The sequence below is a fragment of the Thamnophis elegans genome, chromosome 4 (genome assembly GCF_009769535.1).
Source record: "Thamnophis elegans isolate rThaEle1 chromosome 4, rThaEle1.pri, whole genome shotgun sequence".
NCBI lineage: Eukaryota > Metazoa > Chordata > Lepidosauria > Squamata > Colubridae > Thamnophis > Thamnophis elegans.
In genome coordinates this window covers 132,599,690-132,625,767 of record NC_045544.1, presented here as the reverse complement: position 1 = coordinate 132,625,767, position 26,078 = coordinate 132,599,690, and the positions used below count along the sequence as shown (strand labels likewise).

At 42.5% G+C, this 26,078-nt stretch overlaps 1 protein-coding gene across 1 annotated transcript; it reads left to right on the top strand.

Moving 5' to 3' along the window:
* The first annotated feature begins 259 nt into the window (after nucleotides 1-259).
* On the top strand, nucleotides 260-16,558 carry MRPS23 (mitochondrial ribosomal protein S23). Its single transcript, XM_032216981.1, has 5 exons — nucleotides 260-389; nucleotides 1,524-1,700; nucleotides 10,691-10,768; nucleotides 10,857-10,980; nucleotides 16,204-16,558. Exons 1-5 carry the CDS (start codon nucleotides 346-348, stop codon nucleotides 16,333-16,335), a joined length of 555 nt encoding a protein of 184 aa, XP_032072872.1. The 5' UTR covers nucleotides 260-345; the 3' UTR covers nucleotides 16,336-16,558.
* Nucleotides 16,559-26,078: the final 9,520 nt, after the last annotated feature.

The following is a 26,078-nucleotide window of genomic DNA, read 5'->3' as shown; positions in this document are numbered from 1 at the left end:
AAATAATAATAATTAATAGGAATATGCATTGTAAGCCTTTTATTCCACAGGTAAGAACTTTAATCGCAGATCCGTTCCGGGCAGAACTCACAAGAGAATCTAAATGATTTTTCAATTTTAATTATGAAGCCAATGCTATCCTTCCTCCAGCAGCGCTCCTTCATCGATTGCTTCTGTCTGCCTTTGTAATCTATATTGCTCCCGTATCGGCTTGCCACTATCACGCGGGTCTCGGCGGTTCTAAGTCTCGCGAGATCTCTTGGCTTCCGTTTCCGCGACCCGAGGTTGCTAAGGGCCGCTTTGTGTTGCCAAGCGAGGCCTAGTTCAGGCCTAATTTAAGACGCGATGGCGGGGAGCCGGTTGGAGAAGTTGGGAACCATATTTACCCGGTGGGTCTTTGGGCTCCCCCCCCACCTCCCCGTCCTGCATTTTGGGTTAAGGCTTGTAAAAAGCGACGGTCGTAAATTTTATACCAGGGAGCACGAAAACAGCGAAATGAAAGCGTGGCTGCTTTGGGGCACTTAATTAAAAAAAAAAAGTCTAGGAAATTTGTGATAAATGCGCTCCCATTAAAAATACAATGTTTCGATGGCAGAAGCCCGGGGAATCCCTGGAAGGCACAAAGAGTTGCTGTTCTCTTGGAGCAGGACGGGGCTATTTGCCACCCCGAAAGTGGTCGAACCTCCAGTTTCAGAGGCAGTCTACTTCGCGTGTTCCTTCTCGAAAGGAACTGCCAAGTGCTGGCTTAGTTAGGAAATATCCTTATATTGTAACCCGAAAAGGATCCGTTTTATAGTTTATCTATTTATTTTATTGTATTAAATTAATTATGGTTTCCTATTCTCTTCTGGAGTGGGTGGTTTTACAAAATTTAATAAAATAAATCCATAAAATACCCATAAAAACAAAATATAGTATTAATTTGGCTAATGTATAAATGTATATATGTGCATTTACATGTATATGTATAGAAATTCATAAATGTATTAATCAAATTATTTGTTCTTTCTATCTATCTATCTATCTATCTATCTATCTATCTATCTATCTATCTCTATACATTTTATTTATTTTATTTATTTCATTTATTTTATTTATTTTATTTATTTTATTTATTTTATTTATTATTTTATTTATTTTATTTATTTTATTTATTTTATTTATTTTATTTATTTTATTTTATTTATTTTATTTATTTTATTTATTTTATTTATTTTATTTATTTTATTTATTTTATTTATTTTATTTATTTTATTTATTTTATTGTATTTATTATTTTGTTTATTTTATTTATTATTTTATTTCTTTATTACTTTATTACTTTATTTTATTATATTATTTAGTTTATTATTTATTTTAGTTTATGCATTGTACCTGACCAGTGTCTTCTGCATTGGGCAGCCGTAATATATTTAATAACCACATAAAACATTAATTTTGCTACTAGTATTGATTAATATGATAGTAATGTTTTTTTCCCCTTTTCTCTATATGCACATTGTCTTCTTATTTTTTCCTTGCAGGGTGCAGAACTTGCTACGCTCCGGGGCAATGCACGAATCCCAGAAACCCATCTGGTATGATGTTTACGAGGCTTTCCCTCCCTTGCGGGAGCCTACTTACCGCAATACTCGCCCGTTAATGGGAAAGGTAACAGATACGGTGCCCCCCATACTGTACCCGGAGGATCAGATCAGAGCGTAAGAGTCTCCCCTTTCTTTTTCCACTTTGTTTCCACTCTCCTCCCATTTATTTACAGCAGGGGTAGTCAACCTTTTTATACCTACCGCCCACTTTTGTATCTCTGTGAGTAGTAAAATTTTCTAACTGCCTACCAGTTCCACAGTAATGGTGATTTATAAAGTAGGGAAGTAACTTCACTTTATAAAATTTACAAAGCAGAGTTACAGCAAAACCCCACCGCCCACCATGAAAGCTGGAACGCCCACTAGTGGGCGGTAGGGACCAGGTTGACTACCACTGATTTACAGGTTATCCGTGCTTAACTCTTGTTCAGTGCTGTTCAAAGTTACAAACAGCACTTATTTATTTCACGTGACATACATTTGTCATGTAAATCTTCTCTTTACAAAATAGTCCTGGCAGCTTAATTGCTAGTTTGTTCATTTTTTTTTAAAAGAAAGTTTTATTTTTGGACAAACAAGCAAATAAAACATAAAACCATCTTCCAGTTACATACAGTGTGTCGATTGGTTACAGAACTTTTGTGCATCCTCTCCATATTCCTCACTGACAATTTATATAAAATCTCATATTATCAATCTAATATATATGTAGAGATTATTATCATTGTTAATCATTTATTTAACTATTATTACTTCATTTTATATGAGATATTCTAAATTTTGAATTAATTTATATTATGGCATTTCATTACATCATCCTAAATCCATCCAATAGTAATATATCTTTATATTATATTCTGTATCATTCCGTTATCCTTGTATTGTAAAATTCTCTAGCATATTTCATTTCCATACTTTTTTGTCTTAACCATTGATAAAATAAATCCCATATCTTATAAAAATGCTTATCTTCTTGTTCTCTAATTTCAAATGTCAATTTGCTCATTTCATCACATTCCATTATTTTCTGAATAACTTCCTCCTGTGTTGGTATTTTCTTGTTTTTCCAATTTTTTTGCAAATACAATTCTAGCCGCTGTTAACACATTTACAATCAAGTATTTCAATTCTCTACTATCTCTGGTATAAAGTCTATATGCTTTTCTATCATTTTTTCCAAACATGTGTGAATTTTAGTCCAGTATCTTGTAGCTTCTGCACACATCCACCACATATGGTAATATGAGCCCAGTATCTGATGACTTTTCCAACATTTTTCGGATTTATTCTCAAACATTATTGCTATTGTAATCGGGGGTAGATGCCACCTGTAAAACATCTTAGCTAGTTTGTTCGGTTTTGTGCCTGTGCCCTTATCCATGGTGCACCACAGGAGATGAACTAACTTGCACCAAGAGACTTAGTGGCATTTGGGTTGATAGGATCTTCCGAGCATCTTCTGCCAATCTCGTCTTGTGTCTGGGCAGGTCCACCTCCAGCTCCCATTCTCCTCTCGCAACTAGCCTTTCCCACCGGAGTGGTACCCATTGATCTACTTGCAATAATGCTTTCAAACTGCTGGGTGGGCAGGGCACGTGCTAGAGGTGAATGATGGTCACTCACCCCCCATTGAGTAGCCATTGCCCTATTGTACCTCCCACAAACAGCACTAAAATTATTTCTTCCACTACTATTGGTCCTTGAAGATGCGGTCATTGCAATCTGCCTGCAGACACTTGACCTCAATTTAGGTGCTTAGCAACCAGTATGCATTTATGACAATGGCAGTGTCCTATGGCTACGTGATCGCCATTCGTGATCTTCACAAGTGGGTTTTGACATGGAAATTCAAAGGGGAAGCCGGTAGGAAATTGTCAAGGTTGAACTGTGGAGTTCTTGGTAGTCTCTGAGCTTGGTTATTTGCTTGCAGACATTTTGTTACCCTTTACATAGTTATCAGAGACTGTCAGTGTAGTATTCATGAACTGGAATGGGGCATAGCAACTAAATCAGCCAATGAGGGCTGTTTGGAAACTGAAACAGTATTTGCTGTGTGCGCAACGAGACAGCAAGGAGCCTGGGTGTGGCTTCTGTACTAAAGCTCTGAGTCTGTGCTGAGCTCTAAACTAGTCGTCTGAACTGAAACTTTTCTCTTTTCTGCTTGTGTTTTTGTTTGTATTTACAACCACATTGGAAAACCTGCTCTTAGTATTTTCTTTTTACTTTGTGTGATGTTATGTATAAAGGGAAGTTAATGAATCCTGCTGAATCAGTTACCTGTATGTGCTTTCTGGATGTGATTGCTGCAACAAACTAACAGAACTACCAAGAACTCCATAGATAAAATACATGAAGTACATAACATACCTATAAAAATCTAGAGTAGCTGAGCATTATAAAATGTCCATCAACAAAGCTAAAAGATGGCTTATGTCTCACATTTCGGGGCCTGGACTTGAGTTGCATGGAATAGGCAGTACTACTTTTTCCTTTAAAAAAAACAACCTTCACAAACTTGCCAACTACAGATTTGCATGCATGTTTGCATACTTTATATCTTTGTTACATAATGCTGGCCAACTAAAAAAATGTGCTTATTATTATTATTATCGCAACAACAGAATTGTATCACAGCGGCCAGTTGTTTCGCCGGATTTGGCATTGATTACTAGTCGGGCCCCACCCAGGGGCCTAGGAGGTCATAATGTATTTTCGTAATATGCGTGCAGATCCAAGCAGTGCGGCTTTTTGCATTTGACTGATGGTGATTTTGTCAATTTTTAACTCTTTTAAATGTAATTCCAGTGCTTTTGGAATAGCCCCCAGTGTGCCAATTACTACTGGAATTACCACTGCTGGTTTGTGCCATAATCGTTGAATTTCAATTTTTAAGTTCTGGTATTTCGCAATTTTTTCATATTCCTTCTCGTCGACCCTGCTATCACCTGGTATTGCGATGTCTATGATTGTAACCTTATTTTTTTCACCAGTGTGATGTCTGGTGTATTATGCGCCAGTATTTTGTCCATTTGTATGCGAAAATCCTACAAGATCTTGACCATCTGATTTTCGGTGACTTTTTCAGGCTTATGTTCCCACCAGTTTGTTGCTGTTTTAATATTATAATTTTTGCACAAATTCCAATGGATCATTTGTGCTACTGAATTGTGCCGCAAGTTATAATCAGTCTGCGCAATTTTTTACAGCAGCTGAGTGATCAAAAGTTTCATCAGCTTCTTTGCAAAGATTACTACTACTACTACTACTACTACTACTACTACTACTACTACTACTATTATGTGGTTAATCTTTGGTGAGAGTCACAGCCTTTGGGGCTGGTTGGTAGCTCAACAGCTCCAGTCCTAATCAAGGACCTAGGAACTGTTAAGGTAACGTTGGAGGATATAAGCTGTTCCAAGTAGGGTGGTTTTTTGTAGAATCAGAATGTTCAAGTCTGATAAATTTAAAATGTCCAAATAGTGAGGTAGCCCTTTAGGTATTGCTTCAAGGGCTCCAATTAAAATCGGGACAACAAAAAAATTCTTTTTCCACAGTCACTCAACTTCAATTTGCAAGTCCCGGTACTTTGTGATTTTCTCTTGCCATTTATCTTCAATTTGTGCATCTCCAGGTATTGCAATGTCAATGAACCATACTTTTTTCTTTTCAACTATTGTTATGTCAGCTGTGTTGTGGGCCAAGTGCCTGTCAGTTGAATTCTGAAGTCCCACAAGATCTTGACTTCTCATTCTCTAAAACCTTCTGAATCTGATGTTCCCAGTGGTTTTTGCTGTACTCAAATCCAAACTTTTGGCACAATTTCCAGTGAATGATCTTAGCAACGCGGTCATAGCATTGTAGGTAGTCAATTTGTGAAATTTTGCTGCACCCACTGATCAAGTGGTTGACTGTCTCGTCTTTCTCATTACAAAGGCGACATTTGCTGTTGGTATTAACATGTTGAATTTTTGCCTTCATGCAGTTTGTGGCTAAGGCTTGTTCTTGAGGTGCCAAAATAAAGCCTTCTGTTTCTTTTTTTCAGTGCTCCTAATCTTAACCAGTTCCAAGTTAGCTTTTGGTCAGCTTTGCCTTCAATACTTTTCAAGTATTGGCTATGCATAGCTTTGTTTTTCTAATTTTCAGCTCGCTTCTCAATTACTTCTTTCTTATATTCAGGTTTTGACTTAGTTGTCTTTAAAAGGCGTCTTTTATTTACTTCCTTAATCATTGGTTCTTCACTTTTCTGGATGTAATCATTCAAGCTGTGTTTTTCTTCTTCTACAGTCTGTTTTACTTGTAGGAGTCCTTGACCACCCTCTGCTCTTGGTAGATATAATCGGTCAACATCACTTTTAGGGTGCAAAGCATGATTCATTGTCATAAGCTTCCTTGTTTTTCTGTCCAAATTCCATCTGGGTCCAGTCAATTATTCCTGCAGAGTATCACATCACAGGTATAGCCCAGGTATTTATGGCTTTCATGATGTTTCCTCCACTCAATTTGGACTTTAATATCTTGCGAATTCGTTGAATGTACTTGGCTGAAGTTAATTCCTTGACTTTATTATGCATTAAGTCAGAGGCCTCTAAAGATCCCCAAGTAGTTGTAGCCTTCTTCTGGTTTTACTGCCTTTATCATTTCTTCATTCTCAAGTTCTATTCCATCATCTTCTATGACCTTGCCTGCTTTGGTTGCCATTGTTGCACATTTGTCAATTCCAAACTGCATACCAATATCTTGGCTAAATTTTTGTGCTTTCAATTAATAAATTTAGTTCAGCTTTTGTTTTACCAAACAGCTTCAAATCATCCATGTACACCAAGTGCGAAATTTTCAGTCCTTTCTTTGCAAGTTCGTATCCATAGTTCATCTTCTTCAAAATGATTGTCAGTGGTAGCATTGAGAGTATAAAAAATAGGGGTGAAAGGGAATCGCCCTGGAAAATGCCTTGTTTAATTTCAACTTCACCCAGTACTTCTTCATTAGCTATAAGCTTCGTTTTCCAAAGGTTCATTGAAGTTTCCATGATTTTGTATGTTGTTGCTGATGCCAAAGATTTTCAGGCATTTCTTGATCCAGCTATGGGGAACTGAATCAAATGCTTTCTTATAGTCTATCCAAGCCATGAACAGGTTGGTTCATCTTTTCTTTGAATTCTTTAGGATTAGTTTGTCAACCAGCAGTTGGTCCTTTGTTCCTCTTGAATTTTTGCAGCATCCTTTCTGTTCTACAGGAAGCAAATTATTTCTTTCCAAGTATCCATAAATTTGGTTTGCAAGGATACCAGTAAGGAGCTTGTATGTTGTTGGCAAACAGGTGATTGGCCTATAGTTTCCAGGATCCTTTTCTTTTTCTTTGTCTTTTTGGAGCAAAAATGTCCTTCCAGTTGTCATCCATTCATCATTTCCAGGTGTTTTTAAGATCTGGTTCATTTAGGCTGCCAATCTTTTGCGCACACTTGTAAGTGCCTTTAACCAGAAGCCATGTAACTCATCTGGTCCAGGTACACTCCAGTTCTTCACTTTTCTTGACTGTCTTTGCACCATTTCTTTTGTTATTTTCACATCTTCCAGTTTATGCACTTTAATAGAATCCTCAATCTGTTTGATCCATTTTGCATTTCTGTTGTGCTTCTTGTTGTTTTCCCACAAATTCTTCCAGAATTTCAGAGCTTTCTCTTTATCAGGCTTTTCATTTGTTGTTACTCCATCTCCACTTTCTAAGCTCTTACAGAACTGGTGCTGATTTGCTCTGAACTGTGAGTTTTCCTTGAATTGAATTACTCGGTTTTCATATCTTTTCAGCAACGGCAACAACCCTCTGCTTCAGCTCTTCAATTACTATCGCAATCTCTTTATTCTCCAAATCGTATCTTGCTTCCAGGCTCCTTTTGACCTGCTTGTTCTTTAGCTGACCTTACTTTAGATTCTCCAAGTTGCTCAAGTCTCCACGAAATTTTTTGATCTTCAATTCCAACCAAATTTTCCATTTAGGCTTCCTCTTCTTGCCTCTTTGGTTCTTTTGTATTTTCAAACCCAATTCTTTGGTGGTTATGAAGGCTGCTGCATACATCAGCTGGTTTGTTTCAGCTAATGTAGTGGTTTGAATGATTTGCATAGCCTCATTGACCTTTTTTAGTACCTTTCTCAATTCTTTCTGGTTCACTTGGTTCAGCTTTGGCAAATGTGTTCTTTCAGCATCTTCCATGTGATGCTTTATTTTCTCAGCTAATTGAGCAATATCTGTTGGTGTTTGTTATTGTTATTGTTGTTATTTTTATTGTTACTATTGTTATTATTCTTGTTATTATATTTTAATACAACTTTTTAAAATATATATTTAGTCAATTCAAGGTGGAGAGCATACCTATTAGCCCTGTCTCCTATTTTCCCCACAACAACTTTATGTGGTGGATTGGTCTGAGAAAGAGAATGACTGACTAATATTCACCCAGCTGGCTTACAGGAGACTCTAGAACTCACAGTCTCCTGGTTTCTAGACCAGCACCTTCACCATTACACCAAACTGGCATTTTTAGACCTGTACAGAATCCTACTCTTAATTTATCCAGCCTGCATTTCTGTCAATTATTGCTCATAGCAAGTGATCAGAATCTTGAATGACAATTGGGACAATTGAGATTTGATAGAGACGTCCAGACTTGGAAGCTTAATGAGCAAATTTGACAGCCATTAGTTCTCATTGTCACTGTTTCAGGGTGTTAAAGAGTATGGATTTTAGACAGACTTTTTATTCCCTTCTTTCAATCTTTCAAGAGGAATCCTGTCAATATAGTTTATTTGGACTTCAGTAAGGCATTTGATAAGGTAGACCATAACCTACTACTAGATAAAGTAGAATCATGTGAGTTAGACATCATCACCACCAGATGGATTCTTAACTGGCTGACCAACCGTACTCAATGTGTAGTCCTCAATGGAACTGCATCTACATGGAGGGACGTATACAGTGGAGTAGCCCAAGGCTCTGTTTTAGGCCCCGTACTCTTCAACATATTCATCAACGATTTGGATGAGGGGATAAATGGGGAACTCATCAAATTTGCAGATGACACCAAACTGGCAGGAATAGCCAACACTCCAGAAGGCAGGCTTAAGATACAAGATACAAGTCTTGACAAACTTGAACATTGGGCACTATCTAATAAAATGAAATTCAATGGTGAAAAGTGTAAGGTTCCACATTTAGGCAAGAAAAACAAAATGCACAGTATAGGTGGTAGGTAGGGGTATAGGTAGGGGACTGGAGGCTAAACCTTATGAAGAACGGTTGCAGGAACTGGGTATGTCTAGTTTAATGAAAAGAAGAACTAGGGGAGACATGATAGCAGTGTTCCAAAATCTCAGAGGTTGCCAAAGAAGAGGGAATCAAGCTGTTCTCCAAGGCAGCTGAGGGTAGAACAAGAAGCAATGGGTGGAAACTAATCAAGGAGAGAAGAAACTTAGAACTGAGGAGAAATTTCCTGACAGAACAATTAATCAGTGGAACAACTTGCCTCCAGAAGTTGTGAATGCTCCAACACTAGAAGTTTTCAAGAAGAGATTGGATAGTCATTTGTCTGGAACGGTATAGGGTTTCCTGCCTAGGCAGGTGGTTGGACTAGAAGACCTCCAAGGTCCCTTCCAACGCTGCTATTGTATTAATCTCTGGGGCTTTTAGATATAAACAAGGGTAAGCATGTTGTAAACAACAGTAGCTTTTCAGAATTAAGGTATTGTTCCTTCTCCCCTCCTCACAGTTTGAAGTGATAGGGATGTTATTGTGGAACTTAATGCATATAAACTTTGTCCCTTGTTATGATGACTTGGCAAATGCTACAGGAAATGGCAAAAGTAGTTCTCGAGATATGACCATCAATTGGTTGTAAGTTGTGACGATTGTAAAATCGTTCAGTCTTGTGACTGTCCCGATTTTATGACCATTTATGCAGCAGTCATTAAGCAAATGTCATGGTTATTAATGGAAAACATGGTTTATTATGAGCCCAGTTTTGCGAAAATTGGAAGTTAGTGCAGGTTTTCAGCAAAATCATTGTAAAATGTGACCATGGGATTGCGGGTGGAGGGGGCGTGACTGTTAGACCTTCAGAACATGGTCATAAACAGCTCCGAGGTAAGTCCGTTGTAACTTCAAACAGTGGGAAGTTGAGGACTGCTTGTATTTTCTAAGATGTAAGTAATCTGCCTAAGTAAGGGACACGGTGGCTCAGTGGCTAAGACACTGAGCTTGTCGATCAGAAAAATCGTCAGTTCAGCGGTTTGAATTCTTAGCACCGCATAATGGAGTGAGCTCCCGTTACTTATCTCGGCTCCTGCCAACATAGCAGTTTGAAAGCACGTAAAAATGCAAGTAGAAAAATAGGAATCACCTTTGCTGGGAAGGTAACAGCGTTCCGTGCGCCTTCGGCATTGAGTCATGCCAGCACGGAGACGTCTTCGGACTTTGAAATGGAGATGAGCACTGTCCCCTAGAGTCGAGAATGACTAGCACATATGTGCAAGGGAAACTTTTACCTTTACTTTTAAGTAACTTTCTTCCGCTTGTGATGTTACAGATCTAATGGCAGAGAAGGGCTATAGCTGATATATAGCTTTCTTATTTTGCAGCTTCTTAAGTCTTCCAAGCTTTTCCTGTTACACTGAAGCAGAAAATTACTAAATGACAGTGTATAATTTCTCAAGAATTTATGGTGGGGAGGAGGGAAATCAAAGTAAATATAAATAAAATGTTTGACAGGCATCTTTAAACAACCCCTTTTAAAAAATAGGGGGAAACCCCTGAAACCTTTTGCATCCTTGGATAATAAGATGGCATCTACATCTCTTGTAGGAAAAATTCACCAATCCTGAATTAGACTAACACTTCAGATGAATAATACAATTTGTAAGAAGCATGTTCATTTTTCAAGGCAGGAGAGGAAATAAAGCACTATTAGAGCTAAGTAGTATGCATTAGCCACCCATTGACATGTGTTTGAGTTGGATACCATATAAATCTACCTAGTAAATAAATATTAACATAGCAATATTCTTTGTCTACATGAAGATAAGTCCTAAATTGAAATTTCTTATCTAATTCATTAGGAAATTTTATGAAACCTATGGAGCTGGTTCAGGTATGTTTGATCTAGCAAGATCAAATTATAAATCTCCTTGTCAGAGGTAAGTGAATAAACTCTCCCCTAAGGATTTTTTTTCCCCTTCCAAGTTCACGGACTGGAAATTACAATCTTCCCTCTTGGAATTCCAGGTTTGTTGAGAAATACAATGAACTGAAGAAGAAGGAGGAAGACATGGATGAAGACTTACTATTTGCAGAAACAGGGAAAGCACTTTTGGCAGAAGGTCTGGTTTTATCAAGAAAGGGCAGGAAAGTAAGTATTACCATAATTTTCGGAGTATAAGACACTCCGAAGTATAAGACGCACCTAGCTTTGGGGAGGAAAACAAGAAAAAAAAATCTACCTCTGCCTCCAAGCAATTTGTCGTCTTGTAGCAAACAGCCTGTTTCAGTTTCAATTTCAGCACAGCCTGATTAGCACCAGCAGCTGATTGTCGATCAACTGTTTCAGGCTGCAGGGATTGCCATAGCCTATTGTCGCCTCTGGGTGCCCCATTTTCAGCCTCCGCACACCTCATTTTCTGCCCGTTCCTGGTGGCAAGAATTGGAATGAGTGGAAAATGGAGTGTGTGGAGGCCGAAAACAGGGCGCGCGAAGGTGGCAATGGCAATCCCTGCAGCCTAAAACAGCTGATGGCCGGGAGGCCAATCCAACCGACAATCAGCTGCTTTTGCTAATCAAGCTGTGCTGATCTGAAACTGAAACTTGCTGTTTGCTGCAAGGAGATAAATTGTTGGGAGGCAGAGGCCAAAGGGTGGAGGCTGGCGGGTGGGCGGGACTACATTCGCTGTATAAGACACATCCAAATTTTCACCCTCTTTTAGAGGGGAAAAAGTGTGTCTTAAACTCCAAAAATACGGTACATCCAGAAGCCAATGTCATTTTTTGGTATCACGTTGGAATGCGTGGTGTGCAGCTCTCATAAAAAAACATGGCGTAGTAATTAAACCACAAATATGATTTTAGTAAAAATCTTTTAACTTGAATATGAAGAGGTGCGGTGGTTCAGTGATGCCAGAGATAATCTTTGCTTCAGCGGTTCGAGTCCTAGCACTGCATGGCAGGGTGAGCTCCCATCACTCCCCTCAGCTCCTGCTAAATAAACAAGGTTTTCTGCAAGGAAAGGCGGTCTCTACTTGAGAGACCGCCTACTGCCAATTACCTCCACTAGACCGATACAATCGCATCGATTAGGCCTCCTCCGAATTCCATCTTCCAGCCAGTGCAGACTGGCAACTACCCGGAGGAGAGCCTTCTCGGTGGCTGCTCCGACCCTTTGGAATGAACTCCCCGTGGAGATTCGGACCCTCACCACCCTCCAGTCCTTCCGCGCCGCTTTAAAGATCTGGCTGTCCCGGCTGGCCTGGGGTTAAGATTGTAGCCCCACCCGAACTGTGTGACTGTTGTGCTCTTTTTTTTTTTTAACATGTTGTATTGTCTACTAGAGCCGAGGTGGCGCAGTGGTTAGGGTGCAGTACTGATGGCCACTACAGCTGACTGTTATCTGCAGTTCAGCGGTTCTAATCTCACCGGCTCAAGGTTAACTCAGCCTTCCATCCTTCCGAGGTGGGTGAAATGAGGACCCAGACTGTGGGGGCGATATGCTGACTCTGTAAACCGCTTAGAGAGGGCTGAAAGCCCTATGAAGCGGTATATAAGTCTAACTGCTATTGCTATTGCTACTGTTTGTCTCCCCCCCTCTTTTTGAATTGTGAGCCGCCCTGAGTCCCCCCAGGGAAAAGGGCGGCATACAGATAAAGGAAACTATACAAAATATACAAGGAGTACAAGGGTTAAATTTTGGATATTCAGCAGAGAAGGCCTGGTGCCTGTCTGGATTGATCCATAACATAAGGTGGTATTTTCAGCCGAGCCTCATTAATTTGTATAAAGGTTAATACTGAAGTTGTTATTGGATAAGAGACAGATCCAGATTAATTTATCTTCCAGAATAAGCAAATACTTTAATTAAAAAAAGAAAAGGCGGGGGATACCGTCATTTTGCAAAGCAAATCACTAGTCTCTAGCATTGCTTTCAGTATTGAGAATGCCCTGGACCCCATAACATAGGGACCCCATAATAAGGAATATTGAGAAAGGAATGAATTAAAAAGGATAATGGCAAGTTGAATTATTCAGTGTGTTATTTCTTCCATTAATAATTGCCTAGAATTGGTATTCTTTGTATAGGACAGCACCGAGTGCCCAAAACCAAAACATGCATGCATTCATGTCTGTGCACACATCAGGTTACTGGAAACCCGAAGACCAGCTGGCCGGTGCATGCGTGCCTGTTTTTTGGCCGTTTTCAGGCCGTTTCTGGGCCAAAAGCAGCCTGAAAAATGACCTGTTTTTAGGCTGTTTTTTCAGGCCATTTTCCTGCATTCCGGCCCCCATGAAGACCAGCTGGCTGACCTGCATGTGCGTGCTAGAAACCAGAGCAGCTGGTGATGGTGTGTGTGTCCTAAGAGGGGGCTCAGCTTGCCACATCTGGCACACTTGCCATGGGTTCGCCATCAAGGTTATAGGAGTTATACAGCAAATTGATAATTTTGGAGATATGGTATGCAACTTGTCTATGGAGATTGTCAGTTATCTAGGTCACAATTATCCCAAAGGTGCTTTTATTTCCCCAAGAGGCAACTGGGCGTTCTGGTTTTTCTTTGAAGGTGTTTCACTTAATCCAAGAAGCTTCTTCAGCTCTGACATCCATTCTCCACCATCCAGTCAGAGCTGAAGAAGCTTCTTGGATGAGAAGAGAAATGTCTTTGTTAGGAATAGAATCTAACGGTTGGGTTGGCAATATGTACATCATGTAACAATGTTGTACCTGTTTCTTTAAATCATAGTGTAAAATGTGATTGGTTGCTGTTTCCCTCAATCCGCCCTAAGAGGGAGCCAGAATGACTGTTAGCTCTCTGTTTGTTAGATGCTGGGCTGATCTGATCTGAGTGTTTTGGAAACTGGCTGTTAGAAAGTGCCGTGAGCTATTGTAAGTTTTGCAACTGCTAGCAAACTTTGAGTACTGAACTGATTATATGGTACTGGACTATGTTATTTGGATTATCCCTTAACTGAAAGACATTGATGACTGACTGTCTTATCCGTGTATGATTTGGACTGTTTGATGGACCTCTATTTCCACAAAAGTAAAAGCCTATTTAAATTGCAGCATCTCTGTATGCTGGTTTGTGTGTTCTCCAACGCAACTCTCACAATGCTTCGTTGAATGTAGTCGCTCTCCCAACGGGGAACTTACCTAATAGTCTTCAAAGAAAAACCAGAATGTCCAGTTGGGGAAAAAAAAGCACCTATGGTATGCAACTTCTATCAATTGTTAATTTTGCCCCATGTTGTTGTTCAGTTTGGTCCAACTCTTATCGACCCCAGCATGCCAGGGCCCGAACCCTCCACTGTCTCCCAGAGTTTGCCCATGTTCATGTTCATTGCATCAGTGATACTCTCTTAACCATCTCATCCTCTGCCGTCCCCTTCTCCTGTTGCCTTCCATCATCTTTCCCTGGAGGTGGCAGTTGGAGAGTCTTGAGTTGCTGGTGCAACTGTTTTGCCTGGCCTTTGTCTCTCCCAACTGCATCTTTCCATTCAAGTCTAGGTGCAGCAGTTTTGGGGGGGATGGGAAGAGCTGTTGTGCTGTTAACTGTCACTCACAGAGCAAAGCCAGCTGGGGAATTCTGGGAATTGAAGTCCACCCGTGTTAAAAGTTGCCAAGGTGGAGAAACGCTGTATTATTAGGCCAATCGCTACCTGCCTGCCGTTGCTTTCTTTATCAAATAGAAATTCCTCCAGGGAAGCCTTTACACAGGCATGTACCACAAATAACTCCAATTCCACAGCAGTGTAAGATTACAAGGTTGGCTTTGAGAAAGGAAGAAGAACCAAGGGTCTTAAGGTTGATTTTTGTCGGCCTGCAGACACAAGAGTCAGCTAGAGCAGGGGGTCTCCAACCTTGGCAAACCTAGATGACTCAACATGGTCTTGACAGAAATGGTTTAAACCAGGGGTCTCCAACCTTGGCAACTTTAAGACGTGTGGACTTCAACTCTCAGTGTTCCTCAGCCAGCAAAGCTTTGCTGGCTGAGGAACTCTGAGAGTTGAAGTCCACACGTCTTAAAGTTGCCAAGGTTCGAGACCCCTGAGCTAGAGCAAGTTGACCTTGTGCAAACAGCTGTGTCCAGTTCAATCCTCTTTGGGAGCAATGTGGATCAGGAGTCCTGATCTCAATTTGCTAAAACCATCTATCCTACACTGCTTATATGGATAGAGTTATGCCTTTGCCTGCCAACCAAATTATGAGAGACACACCTCCTGTTTGCTCTCAGAACACCAGCTACAGGCAGTCCTCGACTTACAACAGTTCATTGACTAACCGTTCGAGGTGACAATAGCACAGAAAAAAAGCCACTTACGGCCGTTTTTCACACTTACAACCGTCGCAGCATGCCCTTGGTCACATGATCACGAGTTAGATGCTTGGCAATTGACTCATATTTGCAACGGTTCCAGTGATCCCAGGTTCATGTGATCTGCTTTTGCAATCTTCTGACAAGCAAAGCCAGTGGGGAAAAGTCAGATTCCCTTAACCAACCATGTTCCTAATTTAACAACTGCAGTCTTTGACTTAACCACTGTGGTAAGGAAGGTCATAAAACGGGGCAAAACTCACTTAACAAATGTTTCACTTGGTAACAGACACATTGGGCTCAGTTGTGCTCATACCTCGAGGACTATTACCGTATTTTCTGGAGCATAAGACGCACCAAGATTTTGAAGAGGCAATTTAAAAAAAAAGTTTTTGCACTCTGCAAACCTCCCAAAAATGGTCCATTTTTCGCCCATTCTCCCCCCCCCCCCCCAAAGGCATGAATAGCATTTAAGGAACTTGCAGAGTGCTCCTAGGGAGGGGGAAAGAGCAAAAAACAGCCTGTTTTCATGAAAACAGGCGTTTTTTGTTTAAAAAAAAAGGGACAGGGATAGTCTTTAGGAAGCTTATAGAGTGCTCCTGGGGGCTGAGCGGGTGTAAAATTGAGCAAAAAACAGGCCGTTTTGTGCTCATTTCTGCCCTCCCCAGCCCCCAGGAGCTCTCTAAAAGCTCCCTAGAGGGTATGCACATCCATTTTGGTGGAGGGGGAGGGATTTCGGGAGGCAAAAAAATGCTGTATTCAGTGTATAAGACGCACCCAGATTTCCAGTCTCTTTTTTGAGGGGAAAAGGTACATCATATACTCTGAAAAATATGGTACCTGTATTGCCCTTGCCACCTGTGACTTTGACATCCTATTGATGTTGCTTCTGATTTGACTCCCTTTGTGTGTAGAAGAGAGGATGATAATTGGTTGGTTTGATGGGTTAATCGGCACCTGATCCGGAACTAAACCTGTGTCACTTTGGCCTGGAGAGATTCATTTTCTGGTTTCACTTTTGCACATTACACTGTAACTCTGCTTTTTTCCGATAGGTGGCTCCGATGCCTCCATCGACCGTGCCTGTATTAGAGCTTCAAGAGATATTTCAGCAAGAGGAGATCAGCACCGAAAACCCAGAGCCAAAAACGGAGCCCAGCGAAAAGCCAAAGGAAGAATCCTCCTAATGACTCTGTGATTCTGTTTATAACCAGTTTTTATCGACTCTGTGACCTTTTGCCAGAAAGACTCTTCCCAAGGTTCTGATTTCCCCCCTTGTTGGAAATGCTGAGCATACTGTAGAAAGATTGCAAGAACCATCTTATGGCACGCTTTGGCAAGTCAGGTTCCCTAAAGCGCATGTTTCGACAAACGATGGATTTGATTATTAAAATCGTTCTCTGAAAAACATTCCTGCAGTGGATGTCCTAGCTTTCAGTTAAAGCAGAGTCCCCTGTGAAATAATCCAAATGCTAAATTCCATTTATCCTCATCTGGCCCTGGCCTGTAAGAGACTCTGGATGGGATTATACAAAGATCCGTGATATGATGTGAGATGCGATCCCCTCCTTGCACTAGGGGATGGAGGTTGGTTGATGTGCATTTCTCCTTTTTACTTTTAATTCTTCAGGATAGGGCATTGGCAGCTGGCATGAGCAGAGACGATGGTTCTGCAGGCAGAATGATACCAGACAAAACGAGTGTTTCTGAACCTTGGCATATTTAGGATGTGGGGCTTCAACTCCTAAATCCGGGATGGCGAACCTATGGCATGCATGCGACAGGTGGCACGCAGAATCCTCTCTGTGGGCGCACAAGCCGTTACCCCAGGTCACCTTTACCGTGTATGTGCACCTAATTTTTCCATCTGCCACGCATGCATGGGAAGCGGGGCGCATGCGGGGGGAGCACAGGGGGTGCAGCACACACACACCAGCAGCCTGTTTTTGGTCCCAGGAGGCTGCAGGGAGGCCTGCTAGGCTCAAAATGGGGCACGGGGGAGGTGCGGGCATGCACAGGGGTGAGGTGGAGCACGGGGGTTGTCATGCATGCATTGCATTATGGGTGTGGGCACATGTGCATGCACACTGTCACGCAGGCACACTTGGGACACAACAACAACAAGGTTAGCCATCACTGTTCTAAATGATTGGTTTTACAATTGTGGCAAAAAAGGTGACAAAATGGGCATGAGTCACTTAACCACCTTGCTTAGCAGCAGAAAAATATTTATTACTTAAATTATTCATTTATTAATTAAATTATTCATTTATTAATTAAATTATTCATTTATTAATTAAATTATTCATTTATTAATTAAATTATTCATTCATTAATTAAATTTATCTATCTATCATCTATCTATCTATCATCTATCTATCTATCTATCTATCTATCTATCTATCTATCTATCTATCTATCTATCTATCTATCTATCTATCTATTAAATTCTGGCCCTGGTTGTGTTAAAGTCCTAAAGCTGTTGGTCATCTGGAAGCAGCTTTTAATTTAAATTAAAAATGGGGGGACTCCTATTCTCTCAACCGTCTCTCTCCATGTGAAGGCCTAACCTTTGAGAGTCAGAATAGAGAATGACAGAGTTGGAACAGACTTTTCAGGTCTTCTTGAAAAAGCTGGCTGGGGAATTCTGGGAGTTGAAGTCCCCACATATTAAAAGTTGCCAAGGTTGAGAAAGACTGAGTTCAGGTGTTGAACTTGGAGCAGGTTCTAGCCTAGCCTTAGTCATGGAACTTCTCAATATTTCTCCCCTGGACACAAGTGCTGATTTTACCAAGGCTTACATAAGATAAGACTGGCTTACATCAGGCACCACTTTACCAACATCGGATTGCCTGTCTGGTGAGACTATATCATGAATGTTTGAAAACTAAAAAGTAATGTAATCTACCTCATTCCCTTCATGGATTGCCTCTGTAACTATGTAGGACAGATAGGGAGGAAGCTAACCACCAGATTACAAGAACACAAGTGAGTGGTCAGACAAAGGGACCTGAACTCATTGGTAGCCTCATACAGCAGTGAACAAGGACTCACATTCAATTTTGCAGCAGCTAAGATTGTTGGACGAGCAGACCCAAAAACAGCCAGGGAAGTGATTGAAGCCTGGGAAACAGGCTCCTTGCCTGTCAACAGGAATGCTGATTTACCCTCAGCTTTTCAAGTACTTAGAAGACCAGGGCTGGGCAGCACAAGCAAATGACAGCTAATGACTTAAAAACCAGCCATCAACACATCCCAATCCACATCTAAAAAGCCACTTACAACAGGCACTCTAAATACCACACACAGAGAACAGCACACACTCTACTTGAGAGAAATTCTCTGAAGACGGGCTCCAGCACAAGGCCAAAAGCTCAGAAGATAAAACGACCGATCCCGGGGACCGACCCAGATTGGATCCTTCAACAACATCCTGGAACGTGTAGATTTGCCTTCATTCGTATTAAAAACTAAATATTCTCACTTCACCTGAGGGTAGATGTGCATAGACAATGCCAGCCTTGGTGATGCCTGCATTTGCCCAACTCCTCTGTCAACATAACTCCTTCATTTTATTTAAATAGATAATTGAATGGCTAATTCTATCAAGCCTTCAATCCTAATTGAAAGTTATTGACATTCATTTTAGGAGATAGTTGGGTTATTTTAATTGGGGATGGCTATAAAAATGATGGAACGCGGTGGCTCAGTGGCTAAGAAGCTGAGCTTGTTGATCAGAAAGGACGGTAGTTCGGCAGTTCGAATCCCTAGCGCTGCCTAACAGAGTGAGCTCCCTTTACTTGTGCCAGCTTCTGCCAACCTAGCAGTTTGAAAGCATGTAAAAATGCAAGTAGAAAAATAGGAACCACCTTTGGTGGGAAGGTAACAGCATTCCGTGTGCCTTCGGCATTTAGTCGTGTCGGCCACATGACCACGGAGACGTCTTTGGACAGCGCTGGCTCTTCGGCTTAGAAATGGAGATAAGCACCGCCCCCTAGAGACAGGAATGACTAGCACATATGTGCGAGGGGAACCTTTATCTATAAAAATGGTGAATTAAATAAATGATAAAGTAAAAGGAGAACTTCAAATAACTTTTGACTTCTTGGTAGAACCAAGTAACAGCCACCACCATCCTCTGTCAGTCGCTGGCTTAGAGTTGACTTGCAACGAGGATGAAGTAGTAGAGCATTTCCAGGTAAGTAGTTCTTATCTAGAGCTAGTATGTCAGCAGGTATAAAGTGGCCTCCATAAATCCATGAAAAAAAGATTTCTCAAGAGTAGTTTGAATTCTTCATGGTAGAACATAGGCATCTGATACTTAAAAGTGTGGCAATGAGGGCTCAAAAGACGAAAATGGAACCAAATATCTGCTCTTACTTTGCAAGAAAGCCAAACTCCAGAAGTTCTTGAGTTGGTCGTGGCCTGAAAAAAATCAAGAAGTTGGCTACAACTGTGGTTGAAGTCAGGCCTCTAAGGAAGGGGGAGAACTCTGATCACTTACTGTGGCTGCTATCTTGACATTTGTGATCCCCATGGTTACACCTGGAGAAAGCAGCTACAGAATATAAAAGGTGAAAGAGATTACTCCAGATCCTGGTGTATTGCAGTAGCTCCAACAGTTGATGATCGAGCTCCAGTTTAATCTTTGGCAAAGGAGTGGTAGACCAGTTCCAGAACAGCTCTCAAGCTTAAAGCTCTTTATGACATGGACCCAGGCTTCCTTTTACACAGCATTCAAAAGAGACAATAAGGTAGCTAAAAAACCAGGAGAACACTCCCTAGCAATCAACACCCAGATAAGCAGGGATTAACACCAGACAAACAATCAGTAAACAATACCCTAATCAAGGAACTACCATTTCAGATAAATAACAGCAGTAAACAACAGCCTAATCAAGGGACTACTAAACACTGGGTACTACTGGGTACTTGAGAGGCCGCCTCCTGCCAATTACCTGCCAATTACCTCCCTAAAACCGATTAGATCCCACAGATTAGGCCTTCTCCGAATTCCATCTGCCAGCCAGTGCCGACTGGCAAACCCCCGGGGGAGGGCCTTCTCTGTGGCTGCTCCGGCCCTCTGGAACGATCTCCCCGTGGAGATCTGGACCCTCACCACCCTCCAGGCTTTCCGCAAAGCCATTAAGACCTGGCTGTTCCGGCAGGCCTGGGGCTGATGTATTTCCAGCCCCACTTGAAGTGTTGTGACTGTTGTTGTTTTTAATCTGTTTGTCTTTTGTCTTATTTGTACCCCCTTCCTATTTTTGGTTGTTAGCCGCCCCGAGTCCGTCGGGAGTGGGGCGGCATACAAATTAAATAAACATTCCAACATTCCAAACACTCATACATATATCCCAACATTTATGGCAAGCTAAAGAGAGCAAACACCATTTCTTTGTAGTACTGAGGGTGTTAGGAATGGCAATAGCACTTAGACTTTATATACCGCTTCACAGTGCTTTTACCGTCCCCTCTAAGCGGTTTACAGAGAGTCAGCCTCTTGCCCCCAACAATCTGGGTCCTCATTTTACTGAACTCGGAAGGACAGAAGGCTGAGTCATTCTTGAGCTGATCAGGATTGAACTGCCGGCAGTCAGTCTGCATGGTATTGGACCTGGGTACTTGAGAGACCGCCTGCTGCCAATTACCTCCCGTAGACCCGTTAGATCGCACAGGGTCGGCCTCCTCCGGGTTCCGTCCACCAGCCAATGCCATCTGGCTACCACCCGGGGGAGGGCCTTCTCTGTAGCAGCTCCGGCCCTTTGGAATGAACTCCCCGCGGAGATTCGGATCCTCACCTCTCTCCAGGCCTTCCGGAAAGCCATTAAAACCTGGCTGTGCCGGCAGGCCTGGGGTTAATGAGTTCCCCTCCCCTCTCGACTTGTATGGCTGTATGACTCTTGTGTATTTTAATTACATGTATTGTGTTTGTATCCCCTTTCCCTTTTTGAGTTGTTCGCCGCCCTGAGTCCCTCCCGGAGAAGGGCGGCATACAAATAAATTAAATCTTAATCTTAATACTGCATTCTAACCACTGTGCAAAAGGGGTTAACGGAAGTTAACTTAGTTGGATAATGAAATTCCAACCAAGCCCAGAGAGAATCAAAGTCTCGTGAAGTATTAGTACTGTTTATAAAACCTTAGTAAGGCCACACCTGGAATACGGCATCCAGTTTTGGTCTCCACTTTACAAAAAAGAGGTTGAGCCTTTGGAAAGTTGCAAAGAGCAACAACGTTTATTAAGGGCCCAGAAACAAACAAAAAAAACCCATGAAAAATGGTTGCAGGATTTGGGTATGGGTAGTCTAGAGAAAAAAAGGAGAGGGGGATACATGATAGCAGATGTTCCAGTATTTGAGGGGCTGCCACAAAGAGGAAAGGGGGGGTCAATTTATTTTCCAAAGCACCAGAGGGCAAGACAAGAAACAATGGAAATTAATGGAGGAGAGAAGCAATCTGGAATTAAGGAGAAACTTCCTAACGGTGAGGACAATTAACCAGTGGAATGGCTTATGGTCGGTGCTTCATCACTGGAGGTTTCAAAAAAGAGACTGGACAGCCACCTGCCTGAAATGGAATAGGGCCATGAGGGCAAACCGGTGGCATATATGTGCTACAGGTGGCACAGAGAGTTGTCTCTGCCAGCATGCGAGCCGTCGCCCCAGCTCAGCTCTACCACGCATGCCCGCAAACCTCCTGCCAGCCAGTTGGTTTTCCGACCACTGCTGTGGATGCGCGGGGGTGGGGGGCATCGTGTGGTGATGCGTGGGGGCTGGGAGAATGCGAGGGGGTGGCGCACCTCCCCCTAGTCTGTTTTTGGTCCCAGGAGGCTGCAGGAAGACTAATACAAGGCAGATGTCTGTGTGTGTGTGTGTGACACATGCATGCACGGGGGCAGGGGGGAGCACAGAGGGAGCATATGTATACTTGGGGGGGCATGGCGCTGGTGGTGATGGTGGCATCCGCATTGCATTATGGGTTAGGGTTAGGGCGCACACGGCAGGGGTAGGTTGTTGCTGGTTTTACGACCGGTTCGCTTCGCAAGCATTTTGCGACTACACGACAAAAAGGTTACTCATCACTGGTATAGGATCTACTGCTTAAGCAGTGGGTTGGTCTAGAAGACCTCCAAGGTCCCTTCCAGCTCTATTCTGATTGATTGATCCACATTCCTTGTGGAGGAAGGTAAATCTCTGGGTCCCAGGATAATGTTGCAGGATGAAATCTGAATCGGATCACCAGGACCAAAGGTTTATTCTTCCAAGATTCCCGGCTTGTAACTGAAGCCCATCATCAAGGAACTTCTCTCTCCCTCTCCCTCTCTCTCTCCCCCCCCCCCTCTCTCTCCCTCCCTCCCTCCCTCCCTCTCTCTCTCTCTCCAGATTATGGGCACATCCTTGAAATTGCCTTGTTTTGTTTCCCAAAAGAGGATTTTAACAAATTTGTCACCTGTTCTGCAGGCAAGGGACCCAGATGGATGCACAGAATGGATGTTCCACCTCCTCATTTTTTGATTTGGCCTTCGGTCCACCTGGAATGATGCCCTCGATTTGCATGGTCTAAAATTAATCTGACTTGGAGGCAAAATTCCAAGGTAGCCGACTGCTCCAAGCTCCCATGGTTTGTTTCTGGTTTGGCTTGACCTAGTGCCAAGCTCCTCTAATTGGACATGCTGCCTAAGATGAAAGAGGCCAAGGAGCTGGTAACGTCCAGTGAGCAGGAAAGATTTGAAACAACGGATGGAAACTAATCAAGGAGAGAAGCAACCTCGAACTGAGGAGAAACTTCCTAACAGTGAGGACAATTACGGTAACCAGTGGGAAGCTTGCCTCCAGAAGTTGTGGGAGCTCCATCAATGGAGGTTTTTAAGAAGAGACTGGACAGTCACTTTTCTACAATGGTATAGGGTCTACTGCCTGTTCTGGCTCGGTAGGAGACTCTGACACAGAAACCTCCTGTGAGTGGTTTCAGGATGCTCACAGGAGAGGATAACAAGCAGCTGTGGCTCGGTAAGGATCTCCTCCTGCGGATAAAAGACTGATGGTGCCACGTCCTAGTTGCAGAAGTCAACGTTCGTTCAGTTCCATTCCGTTCCGTTCCTGTTCTAGTCAACGTTCTCCGTTTGTGTGTAAGCATTGAGAAAAGCATTTGGATAAGTGTCTTGATTTATGTAATTCTGTTTGGTATGAGTTTGAATGAAGACTTTTTGCCAGAGCCTTTTATCTGTGCTTATTTTGGGCTCGCAGCCAGCTCGAGCCTGGACTGATAAAGACATTTCTTTGCAAGCTTCATTTGGCTTTCGTTTCTGAACGAACAAGGTGGGGGTCAGAACACTACCTGAGCAGGGGGCTCAGCTAGAAGACCTTGAGAGCTTTTTTGCTTCCGTTGTTAAGCAAATCACTGCGGTATTTTAAGTGAATCACGCAGTCACTAAGTGAATCCCGCTCCCTCCATTGACTTTGCTTGTCAAAAGCTGGCTGGGTGGATTGCAAATGGCGATCATATGACCTTGGGATGCTGTTATAAAAATACATGCTGGCTTCCAAACACCTGAATTTTGATCACATGACCTTGAGGACACTTCATTGGTTGTACGGGCAAGGACCGGTCGTAACATCAAGGGACTTAAGATCGAGTGAGTTACTAATACCACTCTATCAAGCCTTAGTAAGGCCATACCTAGAGCACTGCATTCAGTTTTGGTCACCACACTATAAAAAAGATGTTGAGACTCTGGAAAGAGTGCAGAGAAGAGCAACCAGGATGATTAGGGTAGGAGGCTAAATCACACGATGAATGAATGTTGCAGGAACTGGGCATGGCTAGTCTAGTGAAGAGAAGGACCAGGTGAGACATGATAGCAGTCTTCCAATATTTGAGGGGCTGCCCGAGAGAGGAGGGGGTCAAGTTATTTTCCAAGGCACCTGAAGGGCAGACAAGGAATAATGTATGGAAACTGATCGAGGAAAGATTCAACCTGGAAATAAGGAGAAATTTTATGACAGTGAGAACAATCAACCCACTGAACAGAAATTGCCTTCGGAAGTTGTGGGAGCTTCATCACTGGAGGCTTTCAAGAAGAGACTGGACTGCCATCTGTCAAAAATGGCGTAAGGTCTGCTTGGGCAGGGGATTGGACTAGATGACCTATAAGGTCCCCTCCAACCAGTGATGGGATTCAAATTTTTTTGCTACAGGTTTTGTGTGTGTGACTTTCTAGGCATGGCGTGGCTTTGTGAGCATGGCTTTGTGGGCGTGGCAGGAGAAGGTTACTGCAAAATCCCATTCCCTCCCCACCCCACTAACCTGCTTTTTAGCTCCGTTCAGGGCAACAAAACAAGATCAGCTGGGAGGCAGCCAGTGGTGGGTTTCAATTTTTTTAGAACCGCTTCTGTAGGTGTGGCCTGCTTTGTGGGAGTGGCTTGCCAGCCATGTGACCGTGTGGGAGTGGCTTGCCAGCCATGTGACCGTGTGGGAGTGGCTTGCCAGCCATGTGACTGGATGGGCATGGCCAACTTGTAAAATGTGGTGAAACTCACTTAACAACGTTCTTGCTTAGCAACCAAAATATTGGCTCAGAAACACTGGCATTTGAAGCACACAAGTCTTAAAGCTGTCAAGTTACACCCCTTGCACCCCTAACCCTTTAGAAAAAAAACCCCAGGTGTGTTCAAACTTGACAGCTTTAAGACTTGTGAACTTCAACTCCCAGAATTCCTCCTCTCGCTCTTCATCTTGATAATGTGAGGACGGGCAGGGGGAGGGAGCTGGAACTGGTTGGTTTTTTTGTTTTGTTTTTGGTTTTATTATTTATAGGCCGCCCTTTTCCCTGAGGGGACTCAGGGCGGCTTACAATATATAGGGAGGGGAGTACAAGACAGTAAGACATAAAACAATACATAAGTAAAAATAGTACACAACATTCATCATTCGGGTGGGGACGGATTACGATCTTTATCCCCAGGCCTGACGGGATAGCCAGGTCTTGAGGGCTGTGCGGAAGGTCTGGACGGTGGTGAGGGTACGAATCTCCACGGGGAGATCGTTCCAAAGGGTCGGAGCTACTACTGAAAAGGTTCTAAACGGCACTGTAGATTTGTGGAACCTCTTCTATAGAAGAGGTTAGAACTGGCAGGAACCCACCCCTGGAGGCAGGGGGGCGGGGCCAGCCTGTTTCCCGGTTCTCTGAACTACTCAACATTACCGCTACCAGTTCTCCAGAACCTGTCAGAGCTGGCTGAATATCACCTCTGCCTCCAACTCTGTTAATCTGCAAGTAACTTTTTCCAGTCCCACTTTGTCACTTTGAAAAGCCGCTAAGTGAACAGTTGTAAGTCAAGGACAATTGGAAGTTGGTTTGTTGGCTAGCCTCGCTGCCCAAAACTTACTTGGATCTTAGTGGCTAAGTGATCTTCATTCTATTATGTCCTCTCGATGCCTGCTAAGGACAGCAAATGTGGTAAGTCACCTTTGAAAAGATGCCGAGACCCAGGGAAATTTTCCCTTTTGCCTGCAGAATGAAAGGCAGCCCGGAAGGAAACACCCCGTGTTTAATTCATGCTCGGGGTAGGGGCTTTGTCATTCATCGCAACCTTCCAAGCTGAAGTATTTTAATTAAAAGGTTGCAAGGCAAACCACCCCCAAGGCTGACCTATTTACTTATTTATCAAGCATTTTCCTTCCAGCAGTTAGCGAAAGGTCACCCGGTTTCTCGCCTGGTTTAAAGTTATGATTCGGCATGTGTTTTTAAACACTCTTCCTTTTGAGAGCGGACGGCAAATAATAAAAATAAAAAAAATGCAGTTCTAACCTTGAGTGGGGTGACGTGTGGGTGTAAAACGATCCCTGTCAATCAGGCCACCGACTTGCAGGACAAAGAGTCTGCCAAACACACCGGAGACGGACACAAAAAGTGTTTCTTATAGAG

Excerpts from the sequence above, each read along its gene's own strand:
- MRPS23 (XM_032216981.1), top strand. The coding sequence starts at position 346 with ATGGCGGGGAGCCGGTTGGAGAAGTTGGGAACCATATTTACCCG. Across the intron at positions 1,701-10,690 it reads CCGGAGGATCAGATCAGAGC|GAAATTTTATGAAACCTATG; the intron begins GTAAGAGTCTCC and ends CTAATTCATTAG. Across the intron at positions 10,769-10,856 it reads TATAAATCTCCTTGTCAGAG|GTTTGTTGAGAAATACAATG; the intron begins GTAAGTGAATAA and ends TTGGAATTCCAG.